Genomic DNA, 23,672 nt, shown 5'->3' with positions numbered 1-23,672 from the left:
GTTAGCTAAAAGAACCATTACGCTTACAGCGCCTTTAAGTATTTATATTTATCTTTACAGGACCATAAAAATATTTCGCAAACTCATGGCAATCTATTACGTCAGTCAGACATTACAAGGCAATAAAGCATGGTAGTAAATTGTAAACAAAACAAAGTCCTGCGGTGTGTTTTATTGTTGTTTTAGTGTATAGAAGAAGCCTGAGACTTCGGTTCATCACAAATAACTAGTTTCCCATTTAAGAGGAGGTTAAAGTCTTCATTTGTCTCTGTGCACACCTATCCAAATGTAATGAACACGGATTACTCCATTGTACAATTTTATGTATTTGAAATTGACTTCCCAATCAACTTATGTAGGGGGGGGTTTAGTGGGACCTCATTATTTCCACAAGGAAACATTACAGTGACGATAAATGCACAAAAAGATCAACCCAATTTGAAACCAGCACGCCTCTAAGGAAATTATCACATAACAGACTTGATTTGTTATATGTACGTTCTGACGCTAACAAAGCTTGCTATCAGTTGCATGCTTGCTACTTAACTCTCGTAGTTCACAACTTTACAAAGTCACAAATGCCATCCAGGAAAGCCGACAATAAAAAAAACAGTTCATCATCTCAAGAGCTTTAATCATCATACATAGAAATTTAGTTCAACAGTACCATTCATTTAGAATGTTTTAGCAGTATGTATATTTAGTGTAAAGAGCATTATGTTTTTTTTTTCCTTTTTCTAATGAGGAATATCCACAAGGATGATAGAAGCGTTCAGAAATACACCAGAGAGAGAGAGAGAGAGAGAGAGAGAGAGAGAGATAGAGAGAGAGAGAAAGTGAGTGAGAGAGAGAGAGACTGAGTACATGACTAAGTTGAAACACCTTAGACTACATTTTCAAACACCTCAAAAGGCGACATTTATCTGTGGTTTATGTACCAGTGTCCATCCTGCTTGATGCTTTTTTTCTCCATTCATTTTAACTGAAGAGCAGCAGAGCCTTGAATGCTTTCAGAAACTAAAATAACAACGGCATGAGCTTTGTTTGATCAATGCCCTATAATGGGGAAACTCAGCATTCTACTGTGACACCTCTTCATGACCAAATCAAAGCTGTGTTAAGCTTAGGGCCACGGTGAAACAATGACACAGCTTCAGAGAAAGGAGGTGAGCAATCGAGTGTCATATTATAGGCATGAAACGAATGAACCACATCCATCTATCAATTCAACAATTTCGGTAGCCATACATCCATCCATTAATCCAAACATCCAACTAATCAGAAAACACCACCATGAAACATACAGTATGTGCTGTTTGTGCTATCTTAGAAGCGCCACAACAACAATTCCAACCAGCTATAGTCCCAAGCAAAGAAAAAACATGTACAAGACAGAAGGTGGAACAGATGATTGGCCTACAAATCCCAGAAGCGATTATTTTTCAGTCCATCCATTCCTTTAAGAGAAGTTAAGTGCCACGTGTGGATTTGGCTGACAGCTAACTTCATTGAGAGTGAGCCGTCATCTTGTTTCATTCTCCTATTAAAACTTTTGAAGCCGCTTCTTTTGTTGGTAAGGAGTAAGAAACTTGACTTCCAGAGCTGGTAAGGATGGAAGCTGCTGTTGCGGTAGCGTCGTGGCATTCAGTGGGTGCGCTCACGCACAAAGACAGAGACTGTGTGTTGCGTTAAGGCTGGGAAGGAGGCTGCTGTGCTGCGTGCTGCGACATAGCTGCCGGGGAGGACATGGATTGCACCATGGGCTGAGCTGGTGGGGGTAGCGGAGGCTGAGCCTGCTGGGCTCCAGAGTGCGTGTTGGGAGAAGGTGGAGGCGTTGGACGTTTGAATTTGTCGGGGCTGGTGCTTCTTCTTGGAGAGGGCCTCTGTTTGAGATAGAGAGAGAGAGAGAACAATGTATGAAAAATGCCTCATACTGTAAAAAGCAACAAGATTGTGACACTCTTCAAGCTATAGTGTATAACTTCTGTAGCCCCCATGAAGATGTCTGAGGAATTACAGCAACACTGCTGGCGCATCAACATGAGGTGAGCCTTCGGAGATCACGCATGGATTTTATACCTTCTGCTGTATGTACGGGTTTTTTCTTAGCATCAACAACTGAAATATTTCATGGTCGCTTCTCTGGATTTTTCTGAGCTCCTGTATCAGTGTCAGGGGGTGACACTGGTACTGGACCATACTGAGAAATACATAGTGAAAAAGTTACACACTATAGCTTTAAAGAGCGAATAGGACTAAGTAAGTCAAACCATCATCCTGTTAAGATGTTCTTGTGTGTTCTTTATTTCATTTTAGGCAGATGGGTACATTTGAGTAAAAGTATAAAAAAAAGATAATCGTAGCAGTAATCTTTGTTCAACAGTGTTTCCAGGGATGCAAACCACTGAAGGAAAATAAGATTAAGTTTTGAGGTTACTCATCTCAGTCTAATTCATCTGACCCAGTGTCTCCAAATTATTTGTTCACACAATTTCTCAGATTTAGCCTCTTAATTTTCCTCTCAAAGTGCACCAGATTCATGCATTTCACTTTAAAAAGGTTAATTGATGATATTTAACAAAGATCTATAGTTTCAGCAGCGCTAACATTGGAGAGGGGCCCTTAATCATATTTCGCTTAGGGCCCCATGAAGGCTTGGGCCGGCTCTGCTTCCACAAAACTGTATTATCTTTGCAAAATGTTTAGGAACTGGTCAAAGGAATCTCTTCAGGTCACTGTGAGCCCAGTCTAGCAGTTTGTTCTCATGAGAATGAGTCAGACAGACATTTCACAGCTCGAAAAAGTTTCTTAATGAGTAAATGAGGATTTATGAGCAGGTACTTAAGAGCCAGGTCAAAGAAGAATCATCTTCTACACCCTTGTTCTTAAAATCCAGATGTCAAACTTGTTTAAAACCAACCGACAGCACTCTGATTAACAACACTAGAGCCTGTTTCCTGAAGCACAAAACAATCCAATGCAACTGGTACATCTATACGTGCAGACAGTTTTTGGGCTAAGCCATTAATGAAGTTGAACATTGGTGACAGTTGCGTATCCTCAGCTTGGTATTCTTTGGGAGTAGAATAACAACCAACTTAACTGAACTTAACTTCATTAGAGCATGATTTGTGTATAAAGACAAACTAAATGCATGGTCAAAAACATACAAACCCTGACCATGAACATAGTGAGCAACTGTGTTACAATACTTTTTTATACAGCATGTAATATGCATTTACTCTTGGAAGAGTAGTGTGGGCACCCAGACAATAAAAAAAAAAATAATCTTATTTACTCTCTTCAAAAGTCTAGCAATACTAACTATACATATTATATTTGCAACGCTTCCACCTTAAATTATGCTGCCAGAGTTCAGGGTTATTAGATTAGAAAGAGTCTAGAAACCAAAATACATCTTTATTGGTTGTTATTTAATAAAACAGTCTGAATGACTGCAAGCTATTAAGAAATATCAACAGACAAGACAAGCAAAACATGAATGACATAACAAACACGACATGACCTTAACTGATACACTGTTAACGTAAGTGTCCCAGTAATGACAAACTAAAAACACAATGGTTGGTTAGGTTTCAATGGACCATGAACCTGGTAGAACATATCAATAAAAGCGCCAAAGGATGAGTTATAGAGAAATAGATGCAACAAAGGAATAATATGTTCTTTCAGTTATCACTGTAATTAAAATAGATAAATGAATAGCCAAGTGGACCTTGAGACATTAATGGGGTTATCCTAGTGTCAATGTTAACCATGGGATATTTTGTTTGATGTAACAATCATCCTTGTATCAATGTTATAGTGGGACATATTGTATGATGTAACGTCAATATTGGCGTGAAGATGATGCCAGTTTTCTTTGGCAGGTGTCCAAATGTTGACAACTACATTGAACTATGTCTGAACAATGTAGGACTGTTAGCCCTTTTCACGGTTTGTTCATAAAAATAAAAGAATATTAAATATATAGGTTTCATCAGTTGTGGATGTAAACACCTTGCACCTTTAAAATTACAGCCACCAAAAGTGGAACTCACAGCCTTCATTTTCTTTCTTAATGTGCCTCAGGTCATGATTCAAACCTAACTATTTATCATAAAATGTATACATATATACGCTAACTATTCCTAAGAACCTCATACTACCCCACACAATACTGAACTATCCCTTTAACTTTAAATGCATTTTACCCATTGTAAAATGGTAGACAGACAGGTGTAGACTCTCCCATCTCTTTAAACTGGGTTGGCAACTCCACACAATGCCTAAAAACCCTAGTTAAAAACACATTTCAGATCGCGACAACACTCAAGATTAAATAAGTTTGGGTGAATGTTACTCACCGCTACGGCGTGAGAGGAGCCTCCATGGACGTGCAGGGCGGGGGTATTGTAGTGGGAGATTCCAGCTCTGGACAGCGTTGCTGGAGGAGTGAAGCCGACTGTGTGGCTGCCATATGAGAGACCTGTGATGGAGGCAGGACGACGGACATAATGAGAAAGTTTCACAAAGCAATGTGTACTGATGTTGCTAGTAGGGCTGCAACTAACGATTATTTTAATAATCGATTAATCAGTCGATTATTTTTTCGATTAATCGATGAATCGGATAAAAAAAAAGAAACTTTTGTAATTGCCGCATCTTTATTCAAAAACTGAACATTACTTCAAATTCACAGTGCAGACTGAAGTGTCAAAACACCAGGTTATTGTTCCAACGTCCCGGAACTATTAAAAGTAATATTAAATGATAAATTAAAAATAAACTTAACTGGGATAACACAAAACATACAATGTATGATATACATGTATACAGTATATAAAGGATGTCCATGGTAAACTAGTCAACCGATAAGATTTTTAACCGGTAAAAAAATCATCTTAATTTCTCTCAGATGACAGGAGATCGTTACATTTTTATTGATATTGATACCATGTTCGAGACTCCTTAACGATCCAAGTCTTTATTGATATCACTATTGATAGTAGCCTGGCATTCCCAGACCTGCCACTAGGCGCTGGCAAATTAAATTTGCTGCGCGTGTTGGTCTGGACACGCTCCGTTGAAGCTTTATCAAGAAAACCAGAAATCTGGCTATGGTTTCAATTGGCTCTATCTAATATGGGCGCGCCAGAGCCCCTTATATGGTACTCTGGGGAGGACGTAACCGGATGACGACAGTGACGTGCATGCGACGTCGAAACCGTGATAGTAGAGCTGCAACAATTAATCGACGAATCGATTATTAATCGATTACTAAAATAAATATCACCTATTTTGATAATCGATTAATCGTTTTGAGTAATTTTTTATAAAAAATGTCCAAATTCTCCGATTTCAGCTTCTCAAATGTGAATATTTTCTGGTTTCTTTAATCTTATTATGACAGTAAACTGAAATATCTGTGTGTTTTGGACATAACAAAACATTTGAGGATGTCAACATGGGCTTTGGAAAATTGAACAACATTTTTCACCATTTTCTGACATTTTACAGACCAAAACACTAATCGATTAGTAATCGATTAATCGAGAAAATAATCGACAGATAAATCGATTATCAAAATAATCGTTATTTGCAGCCCTACGTGATAGTAAACATCAAAGATGGCTGCGGATATGTTGTGTGAGTTTGCGACTGCTTTGGCCTCGACCCTTAACGACTTGGAAGACGGCACTCAAATCTTTCATTAGCAAGTAAGTGGAATGTTCTGTTTTGCCGACCGACAACGGCAAACGTTTAATTTAACAGCTGTTCGCTAAACGAAAGGGACTTACGTCACCTTGTGCATCGCTCTGATTGGTTGTAGTGCTATCCAACTGCGTGCAGTGGCATTTGAAATGCACGAGTAGGAGCCGCCCCTTGAGTTGGAAATTACTATTGATCGTGGCCAAACCCTCTATCATTCAAGATATCAGGGTCTGGATTTCCAGGCTATATCGATAGCCTACTTTTCTATTATTTTGTTGAAATAGAACTTGTATTATTGCTTTAATTGCTGATATGATCATAGCTCAAGATAGGACATTAAACAGGTCATAATTCCATCTTTCCTATCTATTTTATATTGCTGGGACAACAAGTTTTCGCCAAAATCTCAAATTTCTTTTTTTGTGTTGCATTAGAACTAGAGGTGGGCATAGATTAATTTTTTTAATCTAGATTAATCTCATTGAATTTTGTAATTAATCTAGATTAATCTAGATTAAAATGGCTCTTTTGAATTCATTCATAATATGTGTGTGCTCCCTAAATAATGACTCAAAGTAAGTCTTTGAGAACGTGTTTCTCAAGCCAGGTGGCTTTCATTTCGTCATCAGAACGAGTGTCTAATTATTGCGAACAAATAATATTCTAACAATTTAATCAGATATAAGGCTAAAAATCACAACATTGCACTGTTTTTTGTGCTTAAAAAAACAAAAAAAAAATAATTTGTTGGGTATAGGCTATAACAGAAAATAAAGCCATTAATTTTGTGCTTCAAGTGAAACATTAAATATTATCTTTACATAAATAATAAAGTCCTTATAAACTTTTCAAGAAGCTGGACTAGAGTGAATATTGGACAGGCTTTATAGGTCCATGGCTTTTACCTGTGGGACAGCGCTTCACCTAACAGCTGGCTGCAACACCAAACTACAGTCTATTGTGCGACGGAGAGCTAGTTATCATTAGCATCAGCGTTAGCCGACATCACGGCAACAGCTGAATAATGTAACACATTACACAAGTTACACTACATGAAAACAACGGGCTGTAGACGCTAGAGTTATAATTGCGTGTAGGAAACATTGTTGAGACTGGAATTTCGTACCACAGCGGCCGTTCCATAATACAACACTCCCTTTAGCAATGGCTGAATATAAGACCTCCCTCTGCTGTGTATCTGCGGGAGCGAGTGGCATTAATAACTTAAAAACAGTAAACGTTTAACATGATTACGGGCTTTTAGATGCTTTAATCATATGCCGAATTTATAAACAGACCATATTATTAACAATAAATTAAGTTATGTACATGTCAGAGTTACGTACATGGATACATTCATAAGTAAACATTGAATAGACAGATTTGTGAAGGGGGTTTGGCGCTGAGTGTTACATTAGCGATCCTGCAGCCAGGTGGTGTGTGTCGTGGGCAAGTGATGGAGAGAGAGAGCGGCGGGTGTGTGAGAGAAGCTTCGCTCCTGCAATAAAGGCTCCTCAAGTGTCAACAACGGCCCCCGGCTATTATTACCCGACCAGAGAACACGGAAGGGGGTTCACCCCGACGGCGAACAGCCATCGGCCCTGGAGGGAACCATCTCCCCTGAGCCGAGCAGGAGGTGGAATAAGAGATTAACGGCGATATTTTTTTTTATCGCCGATAAGAGTCTGGCGTTAACGCAGCACGTTAACGCCGATAACGGCCCACCACTAATTAGAACACATCAATCATATTACTGAGCCGCCCTGAACACATCACATTTGACATGTTTGCTACTTTTCTTTAAGATAACTAGCTCTATATCCTTCCGATTTTAACATGGATTTAAAAACTGGATTACTAATTTTAATTGACGGACTTTCTACACCGTTCGGTTGTGTGATTACTACCGCTGCTTTGAATGACTCTTGATGCGCCGATGCCGACTCTCCGAGCCCATCTGCACACCGTCTGCAGCAGTAGCAGCAGACAGAATTTTTTTTGGACTAGACCAGGGCTGTACGCTTATTTTTTAAAGTGGTAGCACTGGTGCTAGCAAGCAAAAAAATTCAGTAGCACAAAAATAGATTTGGTAGCACACAAAGTATGATCGAAAACTTGCATGACCCTAACCCTTGCATTTAGCTCTAATTACCTTTGAGCATGTCATCTTGGTTTTATTTGAGATTCTCAATGAATATGATATCCTAGTGTGCAGTAGTAATTGTAGAAAAATGAATAGGGGTGCACTGATTGCAATTTAGACAAAAGAGTCTAACCTGCCAATGGCAATTTTTTTGCTGATTCAGAATTATTTCCCCCCCATAGAACTATAAAAATAATGTCTATACCTATATATTTTTATAAACATATCATTATTATATTAGGCTAATAATAACAAACATTTTTAGAACATTTCATTCTTTTAATGAAAACCATACTTTAAAACATTGAACATATAGCCTATTAAATAAATTAGTCAACATATTTATACAATTTAGGCCAAGTTAAATAGGTTGTGTCAATCTTTGTCAGTTACTATCATAGATAGTTACTGCTGTTGACTGCAGGGCTGTGAAGCGGCCTAACTTCCTGTTCTTACCTGCTTCAAAATAAAAGTCAACTCGCATTTGGCTAGTAACCGACTTTTATTGTGAAGGCGCACAGGAAATGTTCTGTTTGCACACGCGCTAACTTGACTGCCTTAATGTAAAGGGAGCCGTCTCCTTCCTGTTTTTAACCGTTGGTGAAGTTAGACGCTATAATCTCGCCGCACAAGCACAGATCCCGAGCACACATCTTTCACCAGCCAAAGTGGAGGGTAGACTTAATAACTTACTTGCCTAAGACTACATTCACCCGCATTTGGAGAGTTTTAATGTAGAGCCCTCTAAGCAGTGTTGTGCAGCGCTCCTCTGTGTCTCAAACAGACAGCATCTGCTCATTAGCACTGGTGCGACTGGACTTGTATTCATCATCGCACGTGATCAATTTCAGTAGCAAATGCGATCAAAACTGTCGCACTGTACAGCCCTGGACTAGACGGATACTGAGTTGAAGGAGTTTTTTTTAACCCAAAGACAGCAAAGGTACAACACTTTTATATAGGCCTTGCGACTCAACGAATCGATGACCAAATTCGTTGCCAACGCTTTTAGTAATCGATTTTTATCGATTCGTTGTTGCAGCCCTAGTTGAAAGTTATTATATTAAATTTTAAGTTAAACTCTGATTGTTGAGGTCATAGTGCTGCTATTTAAATACTTGTAATACAAGTTTCAGGATTATTTAGGACAAGTTTCAGGATTATTTAGGACAAATTTAGGTGAATACAATTTGAACCTGGCTGAAAAAACAGAAAAGCAGCAGTGCTCAGGCACCTGAGGTCTGTCTTATCATTGTGCAAACTTTTTAGCTGTAATCTGATATCTTGCACACCAAACATGATTGGGTGCACCTGAATTAGTTTGACTTTCCACTGCACTGTCTTCAGCAGTAGCAGGGGGAGGTGATACAAGCTAAAACTATTACAGTATTTTAAAATGTTTGGACAGCATTACATATCATTTTTTTTTTAAGGAGTAGCCCGTCTTGGCCCTTTATGTCAATAAAGTTAATATTTTGATAATACATAAGGGAACCATGTCCTTCGTGATATAGAACATGTTTGCTATAGTAGCGTAATAGCTTTCAATATTATCCTGCTTAAAGCTGCATTTGTTGCAAACGTCAAACAACTCATTAACTTTGGTGATAGAAACATCAATTATTCCTTGCAATTAGCCTTTAAAGAAATGCCTCGACTATCAGATAGAAAAGAAAAAAAGCATTCCATGATTTTAATAATTGGTTTTGGTAATTCAGCAATGGCCTCAAGTTAAATAGAGAGCTATACACTTTCTATAATAAATTCTAATCATACAAATGAGATTGTTGGGTCAGCATGTGTTATGCAAGCACAATTGTAGATAGTTTCAGGTGTTTTATAGAGGAGAGCAGGAAGTGGATCTGACAGAGTGAGGACAAAACATTTATCATGGGTTTCACTGATCTTTGAAACTTGAATGTCAATTAACCTTTGTTCCAGAATTTATATAAAGCCGTGTTACAGATAAAGCTAGTCTGCTGGTTCCATGTCACAAGTGTCTATATCAAAGGTTCCTTTTTATTGTTGGCCATTCCATTTGAGGCAATACATCTTGTTCACTATCGATTAGCCTGGATATTGACATCTTAAATGTACCTACCAGGTGATATGGGCCGGCTGGAGCTGGGAGATGGAGTGTAGGGGATGGGGCTGGACACGGTCCTTGCTCGTAAGCCCTGTGCAGACATTTCGTTGAAGTACCTGAGAGGAGAGATGAGATGTGTCATAAGCTGTTTATGAACTCCTATCAATTATATGCTAAATAAGCAGAAAAAAAGAACCTGGCAATGACAAGCAATAAGTTATTAAATGATAAATATAAAAAGATAATGAATTAGTGTTTACAACGCCAAGTAACACCAGAAAACACTATTAGGGTAATGGCTCAAAACGTAGAAGTTCAAATATCCTGCTTGTTCAAAGAAAAAAAGTATGTTTTCTATTATTATTACTACATGTTTGGGTATTTTTTCATGCTTTATTGATTTTAATGAGGGACAGAGATGAAATGGGAAAAAGAGGGGAATGACATGCAGAGAACGACCACTGGTCGGACTCGAACAGGGTCTGCTGCGAAGAGGACTGAGCCTCGGGGGGACGCTCTAACCAGAGTATTACCAGGTTGCATTGCAGAAATTCTGACCTGTATTGAATTTATGACCAGATGTGAAAGCCGACATCGGAATTAAAAATATCAGCTTTCATGCTTTTCACCATGAGCGCTTCCATTACTACAAAATTGTAGTCAATACAGAGAGGGTAGAGTAAGGGTAGAAAGATACCATTGGCTACTGAATCGAATTCCAAGTTTTGGTGCCAGTATTGATTCAAACTGAATGGAACCATACCCTATTTGTTACCTTGCTAGTCACAAATAAAGCCTATGATCCACCAACAAAGACTGGCTATTGCAAAAATGGTTGTGTACCGAGGTGGTACACAAGCCCCTTTTTTATTTAATTTCTCTCTCTTTTGTTCGGGCATCTTTTAATTTCTACGGATTCATGCTCCGAATCATCCAATCACCCAGTCTGCAACTGTTCAGACTCAGGTCTCATAGCAAAAATTCTGACCTGCATCGAGTTTATGACCAGATTTGAAAGTGGCCCACGTCGGAATTGAAAATATCAGCTTACATGCGTTTTAACGTTCACACCGCCATGAAAAACACACATCTGAGTAACATATGAGCCAAACAAACACACAACAAAAAAACAGATTTAGACCACTTTGGCCTGCAGTCTGAACATAGCCTGAACCGCTCTCATCCACCTCACTTGATTTGCTGACACGTATGAATTTGTGTCCAATCTTGTACCTCTCGTCGTCCATCTCCAGGCTGGATTCACTCTCTGACAGCTGTCTGCACAGGGCCTCCCTGCGCTCCATTTCTCTCTGAAGCTTTCTCTGCAGCCGGATGTTCTCCTCCCTCATGTGTCGCTCCTCCTCTATGTACTGAGCACGCTTCTCTGTGTCTGGGAGGGGACACACAACAGATGACATCAGTTGAGAAATTAAGTCAAGCTCCCAACATGGCTACTATATATATCAACATGGACAGCAATTGTATTATGTAGCATGTCAGAATTGTTGCACTTCTAGAAAAAACCAAAAGGCTTTTATCTATAAAAAAAATAAGTGGCTATAACAAAACTTCCTCAAAGAGATTCCTAGAATCACTGTGTTTGTGCAGCGTGTTGCAATGTTTTTCTTTTTTCAATTTCTGTTTCAAATAAGGAAGCGAAAGACTCAATGCCTGTGAGGGAATTTTGGGTATTTAGTTGTAATATTAATGGGAAAGATTAATAGGTCATATATGCCTATGTTGTGTGTCTGTCTCACAGACTCTAGGTCAGCCCTGGAGCCTGTTAGGAGACACTTAGGCAGTTGTATAGATAAAGTCTCATCTCCTTCTACTCCAAAATGTTATGGTTCATTGTGTTCAGCTCTGAACCAAAACATTGGTACGCTTGGTGCCCGAGCCGGGGAGGTGTTAGAGATAGCGCAAAGTTAATACACAACTCTAAGCATGAGTTTGTCAGAATTGAAGTGCAAGTCACGAGAGTTGCAGTCCGGTTCTCCTTGGCCAAGTCTGTAATAAATATCGCTTCATAATTCATCCAAGTCTCCTGAAATATTCTTCCACCTGAGTTGACCGCCAACCTTAAAACTTCCTTCACAATGCCTATCTCTACAAAAATGTATAACACTCAGTGGCAAAACTATCTTGTTATTTGACTGCAGTCGAGAACATGTCAAAGCGTGGACTGACAGTCCCCTCTAGTGGCCAAAATAACACATAGACAGAATGATCTTGAGTGCATGGTTTCATACTGATCTCAATTAATTGATTACTTTCTCTAAGATTCATAAATCTTGATCCACATTGTCTGCACAAAAACAGGTGTTAGCATTAACTTTAAGAAAATAATGTTTACTGCTTCAGTGTTCTACTGTGAGAAGAAGCTTCTGTTATTTTGTCCATGCCCTATGTGTTTAATTAGAACCCATTAAACTTGAAAAGCAGTTTTTTTAATGTGCCATGCAGCTGCTAATGCAGTGGCCTAATATGGATTCCACCACCTTGAACCCACGCCATGTTCATGAAGATAGATATTGGGAAGACACTTTTTTGTTTTTGTGTACATGTGCGATGAACATCGTCTTAAAGATTTTCGAGACCAAGTTAAACATAACTCTGAAAAAAAAGTTGTGTCAAGGAAGTCCAGCTGAGGAAAACCAACTTCAGATTTCTATGCTAAAATGTGTCATAGCTGCATGTGATCTACTAAAAACAAAATGACTATGGCTCAACATACAAAACTGGGAAGCAATACTGTCTGGTTGGATTTTGCTTGGCCATTTCATAATAGGGAAGTTATAAAGTCACCAGGATGAAGGGGTCGTATTCTTCTTTCCAGTCATATATTAGAGCACTCATTAGACACAGACATGGTCCCCTAATCTTTTATACTTGATATCATATTTGGTGCCACGATTACGCAACATTATAGGTGTCTTTGGTGTGTAGGTCACATGGTTCTACAGATGTTTGGTCTAGCTTGCTGTGTTAGTAACAGACCACCCTCATTTTGCATTCTCAATTGATGGAGATGTAATATGTACCCAATTCAAAGGGGGGGAAAAGGGTTGAAATGGTAGTTTAAGACCAACATTGACCCTCTTAGAGGCTTGCTGTTCACTTTGTTATATATCTTTAGGTGAAATGTGACCAGTGGGAGATAACGAGGATGTGAATTGTGTTGGATGGGGCTGGAAAGTATCCTGTTTATTCTGGTCAAAGGAAAACCAGCTGTGCCTGGGTGTAGAATGAATTCGCCCATCAAAGCAAAGCTTTTCAGAGGATAAGTTTTACCAATCACATCCTTCACCAACCCTTGAGGGCATCTGCACCTTCAGAGCCCGCACTCCCTTGGATTATGTGAAGTCGAGAAGCCACTTACGTTGCAGCTCTGTGGTGCGCAGGCTTTTCTTCAGCCTCTCCACCTCATTTTTCAGGAAGCGGATATGCCGCATCATGTTCTCCGGTGAGTCGATCTCCATGGAAACGTCTCTTGGGGAGGGAGGAGCCGATACGGGCTGGTCCAACTTCTCCTGGAGGATTCTGGTTATGAAAGCAAACAAAAACACATCGTTACTAGAGTTCATCGACAAAAATGATGTCACTTATTTTCTTCCAGTGTTGACCAGTGAATGTGTGTGTGTGTGTGTGTGTCAGAAACAGAAAAGGGGGCAAGAAATATGGGGTATGCCTTATTATTAAATATCCCAACCATTCTGTCAATTCTATGCATTTACATATTAACATTCTATGTTATACATATCAATATCCATGTATTAAAACTGTAAGAGCAATGTGAAGGGTTTTGAACAGTATACATATTAGCCAACCAATTGGTTTAATTCTTATAACAAGTGCTGAAACTATGAGCCAATTTATTGATTAGTCAATCAACAGATGAAAGCTACAAGATATAGCTGAAGGCTGTGATAACGTTTGAAGAGACTCAAGGTTTTATATGTGTTCAAAATATGGATATGGGCATAAACAAACTTTGGCCCACAATCCAGGCCCATCAAAAGCAGATTCTAAATCGTCTAGGGCTGTGTCAAAAAATCGAAATATCGCGATACTTAGTTTCGCGATATCAGTATCGATTTTTATAACCAAAAATCGATATTTTTTTTATTATTTAATGTTTTGCTTTTCAAGGATTTATTGGCAGTGCAGAGATACAGATATGAAATGGGGCAGAGAGGGAATGAAATGCAGAGAACAACCACTGGTCAGATTCAAACCCATGTCTGCTGTCAGGCCTGAGCCTATAGGATACTGACTATTGAAGTTAAATCAGTTTTGTTTATAAGAACACTTAAGATTCACTGTGTCACAAAAGCACACTGATGTGTTTTCATTTTCATTGTGTCCTGTACAGTTAGTACAAGAGTGAATTGGATTTTTTATTTTGATGTTATGGCAGATGAAGCAGTGTTTGATCATTTGCCAAAGCCAAAAAAAAAAGGAAGAAAATAGTAAAGGAAGTTGTGAATGAAATAGTTTTGACTTCATTTGTCTGTGCAATTATGAATATATTGTGCTGTTATGTTTGACAAGGCAACTTGTTTATGGAATATCGCAATATATCAAGATACGCAATATATCGTATCGTGACCAGTGTATCGTGATACGTATCGTATCGCGAAGTCCTTGACGATACCCAGCCCTAAAAATGTCCATCCTCTCCAAATAGTGAAATGTCTAGCACATATATGATGATTGCACACCTTTTCTCTGCCTCCAGTTTGTCCATTCGTTTCCACAGTCTGTTGACCAGGGCTTCTTGTTCCTGCTCTAATGTGTTCTCAAGGTCAATCTTCTCCCGCCTCAGCTGGAAAACAAAAAGAAGAGTGGGGTGTGAGAGAGATACAGAAACCTTTGAAAGGCATTCAGAGGGCTGCACACAAATACACTGTACTTCAAACCCAAGGTCCTTGTCAAGATAAGCTTCTCTTTTATAGAGCTACATTTCCTATGGAGGCTTGTGAGTGAACCACAGTGGTAAAAAAAAAAGTGGTCATCACGGCATGGAAACATGATGGAAGGGTTCAGCATACAAAGGTTTGACCCAGCCACAGACCAAAATGTTCTTTCCAGCTAACATTCAGTGGGAAGAATTAAAGATGTTGATATTTTGGTACCTCACACTATTACAATAAGTGGGCACACAGAGTTCTGGGATATGTTATTCTACAATGGATGCTGAAATCTTCATACTCAACCACCATAAGCGTACCTGTTCCAGGGTTAGCTGCTTCGAGATAGTTTCATTCTCCATCTTTTTGATCTTTTTCATGAGCTTGTTAACCTGGAACTCCTGCTCTTGCTCCAAGTGCTGCTCCAACTCTGCCTTCTCATGCTGGAGCTAGGATGGAAAAAGGGAGGATGGTGGATGGACAGAGGAAAAGAAGAGGAGTTGGATAAACCAAGAGATTAAAAAAAGGGAAAGGAGCAAGAGCACAAGAAGAGTCTCGTGGTGAGTCATATATAAACTATTTGATGACCACAGTGAACACACACACTTGTGTTGGATCATTCAGCTAACAGTGATATTATAGAAAAACAGGAAGCCATTGTTACAGTTCAACCAGATTGATGGTTACACTTCCCAGAAGAGTAAACGGTGTAAAATAATGATTTGACAACTAAAGTAACCACCTTTGGCAGCTCACCAATACAAAGAAAGGGTGTGGCTCAGCACCGATTCTAAAAAGGGAGGGTTGTGTGATTATATAAGTGATTACTCATTATGGAGAAAATGAAAAGGCTTCAGGGGGAAATAACTATTTCCATTATGCTACTAACAGAAACAAACAGAAACCCTCAACACACAGTTGAATTTACTGCTTTCATACATAGCGGATTGATTTGTAGTATGTAAGCTTAAAGTACAAGCCATCACATTTTTATAATAAACACACCAACAACTTTTTAACGGTTTTGATAAATATGCCCCTGTTATACAACTACCCGCTATATATTGGTTTATTTTCAGTATTTTTGGACATCCTGCAGAGCTATACTATGTCCTTCAAACAGAGGGTGTTCGTAAGTAACACCAGAGCTGTGTCATTATACTCATGTGTGTACATAGCATACAGAATGGTAACTGCAAGTTTTTTTTACCCATTATTATAATCTCATGCATTAATAATAACAATTAGGCCAAAATAGTTGAACCGACCAGCGTACTCTCTAGAGAAAAACCTATAATGGCAAATTATATGATATCAGTAATTGGCATTGGCTATGGGCTATTTGTCAGAACCAAGTCTATGGGCAGAGGTAGACACAGGTCTGTTTCATGTTGAGTGAGAAGGCAATATAACAAAAGCCCAAACAAGTCCATCTGTATGACCTTAAGCAGGGACTGCTGAGGCATTTGCATTTGTCCCTTTCAGTTTCCCACTTCTAAGCTAGCCATTGATAGAGAGAGTGTGCGTGCTGTGCACTCTGCAGTTGGGAAAATTAGATGTGGAAAACAGGCTGGACCAAATAACCGACAGACGGGAGGAGAGTAATTCGAGAGTCATTATGAGTAGCTAGCAGCCGCAGTGAAGTCATCTTAAGCCTTTCCAGACAAGTAGCAATACAGTTGATGATAATGCTGCTGGGTGTGTGTGTGTGTATAGAGTAGACACACACCCTGCAGGCTCAAGGGGACTCAATACCCCAGAAAAATGTATATATGTTATCGATATAAGTAATCAAATAGGGTGAAAGTTCAAACTTATGTTATGTTATTCTACATAGTGTCCAGCATAAACAACCCCCCCACCCCCCACACACACACACACACATTCTACATAGTGTCCAGCATAAACACCCCCCCACACACACATCATTCCCATCACTCACTTGCATCAGTTTCCTTGACAACTCATTGGTGAGAAATTCCTCTTCTTTCTCATAGTTGACCGCCAAAGTCTCCTTCTCCTTTTGAAGGGCCTGGATCTTCTTGAACAAAGTGTTGCTGATAAATTCTTCCTCCTGTTCTGCTCTTGCTTGCTGCAGGAATAAACAAATGGGAGAGAGTGGCTGAGGGGAATATCAGGGAAGTAGACGCTTAGATCTGGCACAAAAACGGTTGCATTTTCACATTGATCCTGATTAAATTGTAACAATCAACAGTATTAGTTTGCTGCAAACACACGCACCAATCAACCAAATCTGCTGCAGTGAAGTCTGCCAGCCAAAGAGGAAGCAGAATGTATCCCTAGTGACTCAACAGACATTGCAGCAAGTGTGAGGGGAAGAGTGAAACATGGGGGTGCACTAAGGAAATGTGTTGGGACAGCTACCCCAGCTAGCGTTACAGTGCAGTGATACTCTGTCCTTGTTAGCACCAGTTTCACATTCTCCATCCTCATTCTTCACTGACCTAAAAGCTCAATTCTGTTGAGCAAGCTGGGAGAATGTGCCTGTTGTTAAAGAACAATGAGAGGTACAATAGAAAGCAAACGGCTAGTTAAGCCACACATTTACAGAGGGTAGAGAGGGTGCACTGTGGCTGACTTACCAACACATGAGCCTGGCATTTCGCTAGCTCGCTAAGTTTGGCCTACATACTTCCCGTCTATCCAACAGATCGGTTACACATTTATATGAAGCTGATGCTGATTAACCGAGCATGAGGACATTTGACGCAGCGGTCCATGGCAATGCTGCTGGTTATTAATTCCACACAGTTACCGTATCATTGTTGCACATAACATGGTGCCAATGTATAACAATGAGTAATCAGCTGTGCAAATCGCTAAAAGTAGTACGGTAACTTGCATCGTGAGGTGCCCACCTTATTTCACAACGCCTTTTCACCTGACGTTTTCCGTTGCGCTAACGTTAGCCAACATTAGCAACGCAAAACAAAACAAAGCAAACTCGCAGGCTTTCACTGCCCAACCACTTAGCACACCTAGCCCGCTAGCAACTCACCCAACTAGCTAGTGTTAGTTAAGCTAGCAAAACACCAGAGCGTTGCGTTCATATACAGATAACATTTTCATGTAACACGTCCACTGTGCTAACATAGACTATGTAGCACCATACAAGCAACACTTGCCACAGTTAAAGTACTGACAAATGTGATATAATAAGTGGCGTGGGTTAAGCACCTAGCCAGCTAACTAGCTAGCTTACGTTACTCACAATGGTGACGCTAGCTTTGCGGAGGTCCCTGTTCTCCTCCTGCAGGGCTTTGCACTTCAGTTTGAACGTCTCAAGCTCAATTTTAAGAACTTTATTCTCTTGTTGTAACGAGGCCAGGCGGTTCGTCAGCTCCTCCAGACGAAACTGTGAAATGACTATGCTCGGTTTCCCCGAATTAGAAGCGGAGGTCGACATCGGGGTGGCCGAGCTGCTCCCCGCTCCATCCGTGTCGCTCTCGCTCGCGCTGTCCGCCATGGTTGTGCGACAGTGTGGAGCAGCAGGCGAAACGGCTGCAGCGTTTGAGCAGAGCACGCAGCACAATGGTACACAGTGTGACCTTGCTCACTCTCGGTGGCATAGCGCCACCCTCAGGATGTCTCCGGTACCGCCCAATGTATCCTTGACACAAGAAAGTGGAAGCTTTGATGCACCTTTATCAACTCCATTCAACACTGGATTTCCAACTGAGCAAAGTAGGCAACTGATCCGGGACTCAAGACCTCAAAGTTGGCCTACATTTTAGCTGTATTGAAAATAGATTTAAAGTGTGTGTATCTTTTCTACCTGCTGTGAAGAGGTCCTGTCTGTGTATTTGAACACGGTGTAGCCTATATTCCTAAAGAGGCAGAATTCATGACGATGAGGGATGATTTGCTATAGGTCTATTGGCGAATGAATAAGTAGGTGGTAGAACAATACCAAATTAAATTAGACAGTAGGCTACCACTGATAGCCCTACACATATTGTATTAGTAACTTGTAGGCTACTATAGTTAGTCATTTCACCACCTGCATAGATCCACCTTAAGAGTTGGCTTTGAAAGCCTAATCATAGGCGACATAGGCCTACTCGGTGTGCTTATAAATAATTATTAATTTTGATAATTTATCATGATGGGAGTAGCTATGGCTCAGGAGTTAGGTTGTCCTCTTTAAGAGTTAGTGGTTCAATCTATATGTCTTATGACCATATATTACTTATTTCATATTTTCTAATTTTATCCTTTTGTAGACCTACTTATCGCACCGTGGGTTGGAGAGAAATGCAATTTCGATTCCTCTGTATGTCTGGCACATATTACAAAAATTGACAATAAAACTGACTTTGATATATTTGAGTGTCTTTAGGTAAGACACAAAACCCCTAACTGCTTGCGATGCCTTTATGTGTGTGTGTTGGAATGGTAAATTGCATGTTAATTATTAAGGACTTTGGAAAAAAGTGCCTAAAGTAATTGCTTATTGAACATACATCAGCAGTATCCTCTTGGGGAGTTCATGTCGCCTGGTCCCAAGAGGCAGTCAAAGCATATCAAACTAAGTAGCCTCAAGGACACTTTGGTGGAACCGTATACCTGTGAATGAAAGGCAGTGTCTCTCATGATAAAACTGCCCTGATGCCATTGCAAATAATAACCTACATTGTTCAAGGACACACAAACAAGAACAGAAACAATTGTATTGCAAAATCAATGCATTTTTATTTTTTTTATTTTTAGGTTGATTTTTTTTTAAAGACGTCTGAAACATTTGTGGTGGCATCATTGCTGCTATAGCCTCTAAAAGACCTTGAATAACCAAAGTGCTAGAATAGTTACATTTCAATGGCTTCACTCTGTTAGTAAGAATTGTACATCAAAAAATCTGCTCAGGTGAAAACACATATCAAACAAAATTGATAGTTTAACCATATCAAAGGATCAGCCCCTGATTGACATAGTAGTATAAGGGGATGTGGTACAGCGCCCTACCTGACTTCCTTAACCCCCCCCCCCCCACCCCAACCAAAAAAAAGGTACATAGTTTTCATGTCCATAGCATAGACATCAGCATACTGAGCCATCGCACCAGTAGAACACCACACTTGAACTACATGGGCATCTATTGAAAACCAAAACAAAGATAATTCCTAGTGTAATGTAAATAACATTTTGCCAATGAGCTAGTGAAAACAATTATATTCGACACTGCATATACAGACTCCCAAGCCTAAAAAGATCACACAGTTTCAGAGTTAAACACAATTTATTTAATGCTTAAATAATTGTTGTCGACCATCCAGTGTTTTTGTCATACAATATGCTATTAAGAGCTACAATCAAATAATGTCTTTATGTGTCCTTAATGTGAGTAGGTTTTTAAATTAAGGAAATATTTCACCAAAAAATCCAAAATGAAATGCCCCAGTTTTCCTTAAATACCACAGCAGCCGTTAGAAAAACCAAATCGACACACTGCTTAAATGATTACAAACAGTCTAACAGTGTACAGAGACTCCTACACCTTATAGCCAATACGCACAATACAGTTATAATTTTACAGCGAGCCAACCTACCAGCATTTACATTCAGATTATTTCGTTCTTGTAGCAGAAGCTGCCCTCCGGTTTCACATAAACAGACAAGACATCACACCCTCAAGAAGCCATAGACCTTTTTTTCCCCCTTCCTCACCCAAACATAATAAATGTTTTAATGGTATCCTTTTTCAATTTAAAATATAAAATCGGTGACAAATGTTAGGGCTATAATGTGTACACAGATAAAGGGGTTTATTTGTCATTTGAATACAGTGTTTGCAAACTTGTAAAAATTGTACTTAAAATAATGTGAACAGCATGCATGAAAATATGAGAACTCTGAAAGGCTGATTTTTGTAGGATTAGATCCAGTCCCACTTTGGGAATTACTGACATTTGATTTTTATGGAAACTTCCTCTGTTAAAATCAAACCAGCTTTTTTTCTCCTAGTACAAACATTATACCTGCTCTAATAAGTAATTATACAAGAACCTGTGAAGTTACACTCAAATCTTTAAAAGTAGAGCCGTTTCAATAAATTTTGAAAGCACTTGAAAAGGTTACTCTCCACATTGCTCAACCAGTTACTTATCCTTTTTTAAGATTTGTACACGTTGTAAATTTATATACAGAAAAAAGCTTTTGTGTTAGTTTAAGTTTTTAAAAAGGAAGAAAAAAATCCCAAAACAATTTACATCCTGACAACAATGGGTTCAAGAAAAAACTATAAGGCGAGTGTTGAAGTTGGATCAGAAATATTCCATTAGATTTTTTGTTTGTTTTTCAGTTATTGTGTCTACTTCATTCTTTCCACGCATGTGGATTGAGCTCTTGTGCCATCTTTGGTCACAGTTGCATCTGCTCGGTTGTCTGTAAGGGAGTCTTTTTTTTCTCGTTTTTCACAACAAACGAATGCTCCTCAAAATAAGCTCTCACAACACCAGTGGACCGATGGCACAAATTGTTTCACACAAAACAGGAAGCTGAATCATTGTCCACGGGTCCACCACAGCCAGAAAGTGAGAACCATCCTAGTCTTTTGATTGACAGGAGGTGAGTTTTTCATGCTCATGCGTGAGTCAGAAGGGTCGACTCCTCTCATGTGAAAACCATTTGAAGCAGATAGTGGCAGACTGGACCCTCGTCTGAAGTCCTCACACTGGTACTCTCTAGCCCTCTGAACACTTATTCCAAGGAAACAACGGATGTGGTTCCTGTATATCTGTAGGACACAAAATATTTCAGCTCAAAATGAATGGAACTGTTGCTAGGTAGATTGCCAGGAACAATGCTGAAAGCTAGACATTTGGAAATATTTGGACTGTACATATCCATAATAAATTATCCTTGAAGGCAATATTATCTTCCTTTACATATTACATTACATTCAAAAGTTGTAACCATTCTTTCTTAAAGCATTCTTTTTTAGTCTAGATGCGATAACACCCTTGACAAGGCAATACAACTGTCTCCTCAAATCGTCAATTCCTTTGTATGATAAAATGACAAAATGTTAACAAGAGCTGATGGTCCGTGGGTTGTTATGTTTATGTTGTAATAGTTTCTATGTTACCATAGAAACTATTTGCCAGACCTGGCTGTAGTGTCATATTATTTCTTAGTCGGTTTTGTACAGATGGAATGATTCACTGCAAACATAACATAAGGGAGAACAGCAGTAGGGATTAACAGTCTGGCCAGTGGGATAACAGACTCTTTCTGGATGCTTCAATGCTATTGTGAACTGGGGATTTAGTGGACAAAAACAGGCATGGAGGGTATCAGTGGGGATATATAATGCTGAGGTGTGTACTGCCCATCAGCTTCGTTCCCTATTCATACACACTGAGTGAACATGGAGAGCAGAAATGTTGCCAGAGGATAACTAGGCTCAGACATCAGTCAGCCTTTTGGGTATTTCTGAGTGAGCAGCCATCTGAGGAGGGGTAAATTAAAGGAATATTTTGGCCTTTTGGAAAATACCCTTCTTGTCTTTCTTGGATAGAATTAGATGAGAAGATCAATACCACTCTGGAACAGCTAACTTGGCTTCGGCCAAATTAAACTATACAACTACCAGAATCTCTAAAGCTCACTTATTAAACAAGTTGTATATTTGATTATTAAATACACAAACACAAAAATATCCATTTGTAGTTTTAGGTGGAGTTTCACGCAGCAACAATGTTTTGCCATAAAAAACTGTATCTAACTGCATAACAGTTGTGTGCAGTAGATAAATTGGTTTCCTGACAATATCACTACAACTAATGCTGGGCTTACACTAGAGGACTTTTAAAATACTTTGAAAAGACTGAAACCCTCTTACATCTGAAGACAATCAACTCACACCTGAAGACAACTAGTCATTAGTTTTCAGTCACAGAGTGAGATTTTGAAAAGACAGGGGGTCTCATATTGCAAGACTACAACTAGATTCCTTTTGAGATTAATATTATTTCCGCAAACGCGATAGTGATTATTTAATTAAAAAAAGGTTAATTCAATATTCCGAGCGGGGGACTTTCTTTAGTTATTTGACCATCTTTATTTGCTGATCTCGTCCCCCAATAACTTTAACTCCTAACCCTGTATTTGACGGTAAAGTGTTAAGGTTGCGCGGCTGTCAGCCTGGTTCTCCCGCCGAGGCTTCAAGGAAAAAGTGTCCGAAATAAATGCCTGCACAGGCGGACACAGGTCGCGACTAATGCCGATCCTCTTGCGTCGTGCTTGGTGCATGCGAGAGTGTGACAGTGTTTACGTCATTTCGCTTGAGCCAACCCCTTAAGACTAACGATAATATCAAACATGTTTGATAATGTCGGAACGTCAAGACAGGAAGAAGACTGGCTGAAATCGGGTCGGAAGACCACCATACACCAAACGACTGAGATTACGTGCGCGCGCCACAACTCCAGCACGACTTCTGTGATTTCAGTCCGACATTGGAAGATTGTCTGCAACTGTCAAATCGTGTGAAAAGTTGTGTAGTGTAAGCCCAGCATTAAAGACTCTAAGACGTCACTGTGACTCCCCCTACGGTTTGTGTAATAAGTATATTTACCTAAATGTTTAACTATTCTCTTGGAGAAGTAGAGTACAGAGTATGAGAATAGAGGATACCTATAGACAGTCAATTACAGCACTACGTTTAATAGAGCTGAATACATTAAAGAAGAACGTTGACAAGAGAAAAGCTGGTTTCAGCACAGTGGAACTAAAGTAAAGACAGTGCAGCTGTACAGTGCATTAGAAACTGGGATGAAGCAGTGGAGTCTGGCTGGAA

At 39.5% G+C, this 23,672-nt stretch overlaps 2 protein-coding genes across 3 annotated transcripts in view; both read right to left on the bottom strand.

Moving 5' to 3' along the window:
• Positions 1-169: 169 nt before the first annotated feature.
• LOC307257663 (coiled-coil domain-containing protein 6-like) lies at positions 170-18,377 on the bottom strand. Of its 2 annotated transcripts, none has more exons than XM_080036927.1 (9): positions 18,087-18,376; positions 16,797-16,946; positions 15,175-15,303; positions 14,666-14,769; positions 13,324-13,484; positions 11,178-11,334; positions 9,960-10,060; positions 4,368-4,489; positions 170-1,883 (listed from the first exon to the last, which is right to left on the bottom strand). In XM_080036927.1, the coding sequence occupies exons 1-9, from the start codon at positions 18,339-18,341 to the stop codon at positions 1,689-1,691; spliced, it is 1,374 nt and encodes a 457-aa protein (XP_079893053.1). In that variant the 5' UTR covers positions 18,342-18,376; the 3' UTR covers positions 170-1,688. The 2 variants fall into 2 exon arrangements, with proteins under 2 accessions (XP_079893053.1, XP_079893054.1); XM_080036928.1 differs by having other exon boundaries at positions 1,742-1,883; positions 11,137-11,334; positions 18,087-18,377.
• Positions 18,378-19,890: 1,513 nt separating this feature from the next.
• LOC307257156 (ankyrin-3-like) overlaps positions 19,891-23,672 on the bottom strand; it is a gene marked incomplete at its 5' end in the record, with an annotated part of 90,316 nt that continues 86,534 nt past the window's right edge. The window contains 1 exon segment of the mRNA XM_080036302.1: positions 19,891-21,608.

Source organism: Ammodytes marinus, assembly GCF_949987685.1.
Source record: "Ammodytes marinus genome assembly, chromosome: 11".
NCBI classification, from domain to species: Eukaryota; Metazoa; Chordata; class Actinopteri; order Uranoscopiformes; family Ammodytidae; genus Ammodytes; species Ammodytes marinus.
This window is presented reverse-complemented; position numbering and strand designations above follow the sequence as displayed.